The sequence below is a fragment of the Leucopleurus acutus genome, assembly GCF_964270905.1.
Source record: "Leucopleurus acutus genome assembly, chromosome: 17".
Lineage (NCBI taxonomy): Eukaryota > Metazoa > Chordata > Mammalia > Artiodactyla > Delphinidae > Leucopleurus > Leucopleurus acutus.
Genome location: NC_139159.1, coordinates 6238947 through 6248987, shown reverse-complemented (window position 1 = coordinate 6248987; position 10041 = coordinate 6238947). Strand labels below are relative to the sequence as shown.

At 36.7% G+C, this 10041-nt stretch overlaps 1 protein-coding gene across 1 annotated transcript; it reads left to right on the top strand.

Annotated features, from left to right (window-relative positions):
* The first annotated feature begins 518 nt into the window (after positions 1-518).
* CYP7A1 (cytochrome P450 family 7 subfamily A member 1) lies at positions 519-9661 on the top strand. Its single transcript, XM_082858342.1, has 6 exons — positions 519-676; positions 2253-2493; positions 3389-3966; positions 5807-5937; positions 7280-7455; positions 8320-9661. Exons 1-6 carry the CDS (start codon positions 597-599, stop codon positions 8617-8619), a joined length of 1506 nt encoding a protein of 501 aa, XP_082714468.1. The 5' UTR covers positions 519-596; the 3' UTR covers positions 8620-9661.
* Positions 9662-10041: the final 380 nt, after the last annotated feature.

Sequence of the window (10041 nt, the reverse complement as noted above, 5' to 3'; positions counted from 1 at the left end):
CGTTACTATATATAGTAAAATACCTATGATTTTGTAAAAGTGCTGAAACATGAAGCAGCAGAAACATTTCATCCAGTTCTCTTTCCTTTGAACTTGACTGCTGTATTTCTCATGAATCATTTAAATTGATTTCTTCTTAAATGTAACAAGATCAAATCATTAGCTTAATGATAACTTATGCTTAGTTTTCTTTAAGTTTTTCTTTATGTTATCATATTTTACCTCTTATATATTTACCTCTTATTGGGTATGTTCATCCTGAACAGGTTTACTTGTTCTTTTTATAAGCATACTAAATTTGTAATATTAGCCGTCATTCCCAGGTCTGAATGTTAAGTCAACATATGTTTGAGAGACCTTCAACTTATCAAGTATTGCAGGTTTCTGATTGTTTTGGAACCTCTTCTGATACCCGTGGACTTAGTTCAAGGCCAGTTGTTTTTTTTTTTCCTAATAGGATAGTTAATTGTTTGCTTTGATCCCTCAAGTGAAGCGTCTTACCATATATAAAAGTCGAGCTGGAGTCTGTGCTGTTACACCCTTACCTTTCTCATCACAGACTCTCCTCCTCAGAGGTTTTGCATTAGATTTGCAAAATGATGAGTGTCTCTTTGATCTGGGGGATTGTTATAGCGGTGTGCTGTTGTTGGTGGCTTCTCCTTGGAACGAGGAGAAGGTAAGGAAAGCTTTACTTTTAAACTGCATTTTTGTTCATTCATTTAATGTTCTTTTGCCTTCACTGTTATACCATAAAGTTGGTTTTCTGTACTTACATACGCTAGCATTTTCTTCCTTAATTTTTTTAAAGTAAAAACTTTTAATTTAAAATTTTGAAAGTATCTTTTTTATTATAGCTCACAAAAGATAGAATGGCAAAGTTTCCTTTTTAGTATTGACATATACTAGTGGTAATGTAAAAATGGACAAACTTGTTAAACATCACTGACAGAAATTTTATGAGATCTCTGTGTGTGTGTTTATGTGTGCATATAAAGAGAAAGTCTGGATTAGTAAGGATATAAGTGGTAAGTGGATCTGCAATTCCTGTCATGTGGATTAAATAGATGCTCTGACTAAATGTTCTTCTTTCAGCTAGTTCTTGTGCACTGTATACACTCAGTCTAAGCTGGGAAAGTGTATAGAGCCTGTATTGATCATTCAATTACTATTTTCTTATTAGTGATCGTCAACCATGGCGAACTGGGAAACTGTTAAATGTATGAGACACCCCTTTTATTTGTATGTATCATTTATAATCGGTTCAAGAAATACAAACAGAATCAGATACAGGGCCATGGTTTATTTAACTTCTGATTTCCTCAAAGAGTATCGGGGGGGGGGTATGTAAATATTCTCTGCTTTGTCAATCCCCCAAAGACAGAATTACCCACAGCATATCTTCAGCCATGTAGATTGCTGTGTTGTCTACCTTTTACAGGTTTTTTAGTTTGTTTGTTTTTGCCCTTTATGGTATTTTAATATTAACTACCAGGACTGGTCATTTCTAGTTTTAATTAAACCACTTATCTGCAAACTATGAAAATAAAAAGAATTACTTTATGCTATGTTATTCTACCAAGAGGGATAGTGGTTTATGTTGGAAAATAAATGTTTATATTCTCAAATAAAAACATTGAAGATAGCATCAAAGAGCACTGAATTATAATCAATAACCATGTCAATACTTACCTTACTCAATTTCACTTTATAATGTGTTAATTTCTCAAAGATTCCCCTCTGCAACTATCATTACAGAATAATAATATATTTAAACTATGAAGATTTTGAAAACTTCAATTCTGCAATCCTTTTTGTCATTCAGGATTCTATATCTTTAGAGAAAACAATCAGATGAAACATTTTGAGATACTTAGGCAAACGACGCTTAGAAAAAATATAAACACTAGAATGTAGTTTCATCTCTACACTGATAGGGAAAGTCTTGTTGGCCTGGTTGATCCTTTTATCCTTATCACTGGGAACAGTGAGGATCACATATTAGACATTCAGTGTTTGCCGAGTGCATGCATGGATGGATGGATGGATTTAGCTATCATTTTCACCAACATATCATGTTACTAGGTTAATAACTCATTATTTTAGTAAAGGAGCAGGGCCCCACCAACCAAAAAAGTATCAATAAACTATAGTGTTTTGAGGTTTGAAGTCAGCGGTAAAAAATTTAATGTAAATAAATATAAATAAAGAACAATGTGCAATTTTCCATCTTACCATCTCTTTGTGTCTTGCAGGCAAATGGGTGAACCACCTCTGGAGAATGGGTTGATTCCATATCTGGGCTGTGCTCTGCAGTTTGGTGCCAATCCTCTTGAGTTCCTCAGAGCAAATCAAAGGAAACATGGTCATGTTTTCACCTGCAAACTAATGGGAAACTATGTCCACTTCATCACCAATCCCTTGTTATACCATAAAGTGCTGTATCATGGAAAATACTTTGATTGGAAAAAATTTCACTTCACTGCTTCTGCAAAGGTAACCAGGTTTGCATTTATATAGCATTAGGCTTTTTTATTTTCTACCTTTTTCTATGTCAATCTATTTAATCATTTTGACACACTCAGATGTAAAGCCGGAGATGCTGAAGAGAGTTCCCCTTACATGGAGATTCTTAGAAACACAATAAACCAAATTAGACATAATCTCTTGGTATTAATCATTTAAAAAGTCAAAATCGGTATAGCTTTGTCATTTCTTAATCAGCTTATGAGGGTGAAATAAAAATTAAATGTTTTACTGAACCGGATGGCATGGTATGAATAAGACAGGTACAAACTCACTCATGTCAACAATTTCTACACAAGACCCAGAGTATAAGTTGGAAACTTAATGTTCAACAAGTGTTTTACCACACTCATGCCACACAATTGTTTAATTTTGTTAAGGAATTGACTAGATATTTTGGCATCACCTAGATGAGATCTAAGAGGCTCTTTTATAGGAAAAAATTAATCAATATTGAGTCTCTGCAAAGAAATATTAGAACTGGTCTCCGCTACTAAGTAGCTTAAAGTCTGGTTAAGATACATCTACAAAGAATATAAAAGAGAACTAATGATTAAAAACATTCTTGATTAGTACCAAATTAATGGGAAAATAAATGCAGAAGCATAAGAAAAATAAGAAATAGAAGACCAGAGTGATTGTGAGGGAAGTGTCACTGATAATCTGGGATTCACACTTGGCCTTGAGAGAAGGGCATGATTTGGCCGTTTGTAAAATGCTATGAAATTGCATGTGGGAAGGCCGGTTTTCCTTTTTTTTGTTTTAACAAGTAGAGAATCATGAAAGCATCTAATCTGTGTTTCAGACATTTATTAGTCCTAGGTCAGGTTTAATTTCTTTTTTCACACATTTCATTTACGGTCAGGCATTTGGACACAGACGTATTGACCCCAGTGATGGAAATACCACCGACAACATAAGTAAAACTATCATCAAGACTCTGCAGGGCGATGCCTTGAATTCCCTCACAGAAGCCATGATGGAAAACCTCCAACTTGTCCTGAGACCCCAGGTGGTTCCCAAGCCCAAGACGCCCACCTGGATGTCAGAGGGGATGTATGCCTTTTGCTATCGAGTGATGTTCGAAGCTGGGTATTTCACCCTCTTTGGCAAAGATCTCTCAGGGCAAGATGCACAGAAAGCACTCATTCTAAATCACCTGGACCACTTCAAGCAATTTGACAAAATCTTTCCAGCCCTGGTAGCAGGCTTCCCCATTCACGTGTTCAAGACAGGCCACTACGCCCGGGAGAAACTGGCGGAGGGCTTGCGGCTCCAGAAACTCAGAAAGAGAGACCACATCTCGGAACTGGTCAGGTTTCTGAATGACACGCTCTCCACCTTGGACGACACGGAGAAAGCCAAGTCGTTCCTCGCCGTCCTCTGGGCCTCACAAGCAAACACCATTCCAGCGACTTTCTGGAGCTTATTTCAAATGATTAGGTAATTAGCAAATTATCCATTTCTTCATTTTAGGTGAAAGCAGAAATTGAACCATTTTAACTAAAAAAAAAAGACGTGGTACCTTCTCATACTGTCAATCAAGAATGTGGTATTTACTCTTGTAAAAGTTTAACGTGTATCAGCTCATCCAACCCTCCAAAAACAGCTGTGACTGGTAAACACATCTTGTAGAAGCAGAGACCTTCCCAGGGAAAGGAACGTGCTGGTACAGGGTCAATGTAGGCAGTCTGCACCAGAGCCCTTGCTCTTAACTCCAAGCTGTTCTTCATGACACCTCTTAAAGTCCATGAATTTGGTCTTTATAATCATAAAAATATCCTTATGTGATTGCTGACGTATTGTCAGTGAAAAGAACAGTGCCTATATCTTATTCATCTGTGCATTAACTGTTTTCTCACTGTCAGTGATGGCTGTCATACTATTCGACCAACTCTGATAGCTATGAATAAGAATCATAATATATTATTATTGATGGGATTTAGCTAGAGTTTGCCTTTTAAAACTGTATATTAAAAAAACCCTGTCTGTAACATATATTTTGCATAACGTGATGTCTTCCCAGAGTGATAGTCTTTTGGGAATTTGACATTCAAATGGTTTATTGAATTATTCCAGTTCAATTGGATGTTGAGTGTCACATAGACACAAAATTGTGTCACATAGACACAAAATTATTATTCCATAGGATTGAGAATGCCAAAGTTCCATTGAAGGCTGATAATTTTATGTCTTTAATATAAAAAAAATTTTAAACGATTTCAGATACAAAATACCATTACTAATCTTTCTCAAAGTTTAAATGCCTTCCAAAGTTTTTACTTGAGAAAGCTCTTTCTGGAAATAAATTCACATATTTACAGTGAGGTTACAACATCAGTTTTCTATCCTATAGGTAAGAGTAGACATTTCACGATAAGCACGCAAAGATTTACCGGTCAAGCGTTTCTGAGACTCAGTTTACTGTGATCATGTTATATGGCTACATTACCAAGGCACTGAGGATCCGGTAAACGTCAATGCACTAAACTGAAGTAGCATTCATTTCACCAGTCAAGTGTTAGAACAATAAATTATTATATAAATGGAAAAGGTGTTCTACATGGAATCACATGCATGTTAAGAGTAAATTTAAATTTTCTTTGGCATTTTAGCCAGTACTTTAGAATTGTTATCTTGGATGCAATTTTCTCTCAATTGCCATGCATATGACTAATTTAACCATTTAATCCTTATTAGAAACATTTATTTATAAAAGTCTGGTCAAAGTTTTACTTCTATGTAGCAGGACCCTTTTATTTTTAATAAATTTATTTATTTTTGGCTGCATTGGGTCTTCGTTGCTGCGCGCAGGCTTTCTCTAGTTGCGGCGAGCGGGGGGCTACTCTTCATTGTGGTGCACGGGCTTCTCATTGCGGTGGCTTCTCTTGCTGCGGAGCACGGGCTCTAGGCACGCAGGCTTCAGTAGTTGCAGCATGAGGGCTCAGTAGTTGTGGCTCGCAGGTTTAGTTGCTCCGCGGCATGTGGGATCTTCCCGGACCAGGGCTCGAACAGGTGTCCCCTGCATTGGCCAGTGGATTCTCAACCACTGCGCCACCAGGGAAGCCCACGGGACACTTTTAAGGCAACAGTTCTTGCTAACATCCAAGGACTTAAAACACAACTATAAAAGAGTAAAAAATAAATGGAAATGTCCCTTTCCCACCTTCTTTGTATCTTGACCACCTGGTTAAAAGAAGGGGAAACGCCTATTTGTTTGCAGACCTTTTGGCAGAGAAAAAACTGTTCTGTACATCTTTTCTTTTCTCTTAACCTTTCATAGGAACCCGGAGGCAATGAAAGCGGCCACTGAAGAAGTGAATAAAATGCTAGAGAACGCTGGTCAAAAAATTAGCTTTGAAGACAATCCAATTTATTTGAACCGGATACAACTGGATGACATGCCCGTGCTAGGTGTGTTTGCTGTGTTGTTACATGTCATCTACTGCATCCTCCTAACAGGAATTGTCAGTACACATCACGCACTTACTTGTTGCATACTTACTTACTTGTTCGGAAAAACCCGAACTTTTTTGGCCAACTCAATATTTGTATATAACAAGTGAGGAAATGGGCACTGAGAGGTTAAGTCACTGCCTGGGATTGGATGGTGGAGCCAATGGCAGCAATAACGTGGAGCTCTTGACTCTGCGCTTTCAACCTCCTCTCTGTGCTGCCCTGCTCTGCCTCATTTGTTACTGCTCTTACCAGCAATCTTATAGTTAATGGGCTACTCATTTTCATGAAATGAAAGGGGAAAAAGTACCATCATGAAACCACAATTAGCTGCATGGGTTGGGTGGTGGGGTGGAAGGTTATTTCATTGAAAAAAATGTTTGCTTCTCTGGATTTTATAGAAATACAAAAGTACCATATTTTTAGAGTAAGAAAGAGTTTTCTCTTTGTTTTTGTTATGTTTCTCTAGAGGAAATAAACCAATGTATGCTTTCAGGGGCAGTGTGTCTTAGCGGAAGGGACGAGAAGGAGCACAAGCTCCACGTGGGACTCTGCCCTGCCGTAGAAACCACGGACATGTCATTTCACTTTTGGGGGTCTTATTTTCTCACTTGTGAAATAAATTACTAACGTGCTATGATTTGATGCACAGTCATGTGAGGAGCACTTAAAGCATGACAATTAGAAGGACAGAGACTGGAAGGTCAGGCGAGACTTCCTCATCATATATTTCAGCTATCCTCAGCGTGTTCTTTGTACCCCTCTATGTCCTTACCAGAATGCAGGGCATACTCACACAACATCAGATAGTGTAATGATAAAAATGGGTTCTTGTAAACACCGAAGTGAAGCTGCATTAAACATCTGGAAAATTATTTCTATGTAAAAGTGTTAGTATGTTAAATCTCAAAAGTGATAAACTTTGAATAATTCACATGAAAGTGATTTACTGATTTTTTTCCAATTGTATTAGATGTCTAGTGTCTTGTAGAAATAAGATTATTTTTCCATAAAATTATGAAAGTCTAGCTCCCATTGATGACCAAGAAAATCATATCTTTACCAAAAGATTATTAACTCAGACTGTCAGATTAAAAATACATTCAGACACGAATGAATCATTGATCACAGCACAGAAAAAGTTTGAGAAATTTTTATCTGGCCAGCTTCCCACAGTCTCTTTAGGTTTGTGTTATAGGCTGCTAGAAGTATTTCAGACTCTACATTACATGGCCTTTAAAAATACATTGTTCTTCCTTCTCCCTTCCCTCTCCTCCTTTCTTCCTTTTAAAATCTTTAGACAGTATCATCAAGGAGTCTCTGAGGCTTTCCAGTGCTTCGCTGAACATCCGGACTGCTAAGGAGGATTTCACTTTGCACCTCCAGGACAGTTCCTATAATATCCGCAAAGATGACATCATAGCTCTTTATCCGCAGTTAATGCATTTAGACCCAGAAATCTACCCAGACCCTTTGGTAAGTGACTGTTCATCAAAGTTCCGAATCCAGAAAAAAAATTTTTTTTTTTCAGTATCCAGGTGATGTCTACCCAGATTGAAATAAAGAAGAAATTTACCATTGCAGAATTCATTTGATCATTGAAACCACAGGGACTGTCTCTTTTATTAATGTCAAATATTTATCTAATTTGGAGAATTTGGATGACAGCTTGAAATTTTAATTTTTATCCCTGGTATTGGTCATCACATAATCTCTGCTAGATTATGTCTGCAGTTGTGTTAATAAAGCTGCTGCCTTTCTTCTTCTTTAAAAAGTGGCTGCTCCCGGGCTTCCCTGGTGGCGCAGTGGTTGAGAGTCCGCCTGCCGATGCAGGGGACACGGGTTCGTGCCCCGGTCCGGGAAGATCCCACATGCCGTGGAGCGGCGGAGCACGTGAGCCATGGCCGCTGAGCCTGCGCGTCCCGAGCCTGTGCTTCGCAACGGGAGAGGCCACAACAGTGAGAGGCCCGCGTACCGCAAAAAAAAAACAAAAAACAAAACAAAATAAAATAAAAAGTGCCTGCTCCCAAATCCAGGGAATTAGGGGCTAATAAACTGACTCCTCTAAGCTCCTGATTTGAATCCTTCTTTCTAATTCTGCCTAACAGAGAGAGGAGCTAGTTGCCAGGCGGGATAGGAGGTATAAAGGTTTCCCTTTCCCACCAGTTCTCCTTAAGTTCCCGTTTCTTATTACTTTCTGATTCGAGGTGGGGTATTTGCTAAATTACTCATAGATTGGATTAAAAAAGAAAATTACTCTTTGGAACTTCCAGGTTAAGAAAAAGATAAATTCCTTTTAAACTAGCTTACACATTTGTTTTCTTTGTATCTTTATTGCAGACATTTAAATATGATCGCTATCTTGATGAAAATGGAAAGACAAGGAGCACCTTCTATAGTAATGGACTCAAGTTAAAGTACTACTACATGCCCTTTGGGTCAGGAGCAACTATATGTCCTGGAAGATTATTTGCTGTCCAGGAAATTAAGCAATTTTTGATTCTGATGCTTTCCTATTTTGAACTGGAGTTTGTGGAGAGCTGTGTTCAATGTCCCCCTTTGGACCAGTCCCGTGCAGGCCTGGGCGTTTTACCACCATTAAATGATATTGAGTTTAGATATAAATTCAAACATCTGTGAACATATGCTTGGAAAAGAGGACCCCAGATGCTGTTACAAGACTGCAGAGCACCATGATTTACCAGTCCCTTTGGACAGACTTGTTTAGTGGTGGTAGAATGGATGCAGCAGGTCCAGTTCTGTTCACCGGTGCTTGCTTGTGAATCTTAACATCTTGTTGATGGTTTGCAGAAGCTATTTCAGACCCTGCAAGTGAAAAAAAAACTAGTTCCTAGAAGCACAATTATTTGTTTTCACTTCAGTAAGTCAGTGAATGTTCATATAGCCACGGACTGAACTTCATTATTTTCAGAGGAAAGTCTTTTTTTTTTTTTTTCCAGAATGAAGATATTCCAATTGGCAAAATTTCTTTTTTTTCCTAAGGAAACTGCTTTATTTTTATAAAAGCCACCCAACAGTTATGCAAAACGTACACATTCACGTTTTAGTGAAACTGCATGACTTTTTGACCAGATATGGGGCCCTACGGGTGTAGATGTATATTATAAAGGATATTTTAAAGGATTATATCATGCCTTCTAATAAAAAGAAAATGTTTTCAGCTTCCCTTATATCTAGTATTCATGGTTTTTAAAATGACGATCTCGATGTCCTGAGACCATTAAAGATGGTTTTAATATATTCTCTTTAGGTTTTATTTTTGCTGGAAACTCTAATGTCTGTGTCAGGTTTCAATGATCTTGTCTATCATTAGATTTCATATTAATTGGAAGTTTTTTTCATAAAAGGCAGTTTTTTTCTGATATTACTAAATATGCACCTATGAAAAGAATAATTTCTTTTAAAATATTTTAAGTGCTGGAGTTATCAGCTATAATATTTTTATTGATAGTTCTTTATGTATTTATATGTAAATTATATTTAACTTTTTCCTTGTACTACAAATACTAAGAACATATTATAACATTTGATAATATTGAAATGATTCATCTTTCAGAAATAAAAGTGTGAATTTGTATGTTTTAAATTTTTAAATATTCCGAATGTTTAAAGCATTTACCTACTGATAAGATGCAACAATTTTGTTCATTATTCATTTCTTAGAAAAAGCAAAATAATTATTCACTCAAAAATCTCCTGCACACTTCATAAAATTCATTAAAGATTTTTTAATCTTGCTATTTATTAAATTTATTAATAATTAAATTTATTAATAATATTATCATGGAATTATCTCCTACATAGGTTATTTTTCATACGAAGAAAACTAAACTTATTTAGTTGTGGCTCAAGATGAACAAAATTCTTTTACAGAAAATTTGTTTTAAGCTAAATTTCTAATGTGGTTTCCTTTCCTAATATCTTTTATATAGGCACCTCTTGGAGATATTGCAGGTTTGGCTCCAGATCTCCCCAATAAAGCAAGTCACATGAATTTTTTGTTTTCCCAGTGCATATAAAAGTTATGTTTTTACACTATAT

Bases quoted from the DNA above. Each gene is read 5' to 3' on its own strand.
- CYP7A1 (XM_082858342.1), top strand. From the start codon at position 597: ATGATGAGTGTCTCTTTGATCTGGGGGATTGTTATAGCGGTGTGCTGT. The intron at 677-2,252 runs GTAAGGAAAGCT...TGTGTCTTGCAG, and splicing joins CTCCTTGGAACGAGGAGAAG to GCAAATGGGTGAACCACCTC. The intron at 7,456-8,319 runs GTAAGTGACTGT...TCTTTATTGCAG, and splicing joins AAATCTACCCAGACCCTTTG to ACATTTAAATATGATCGCTA.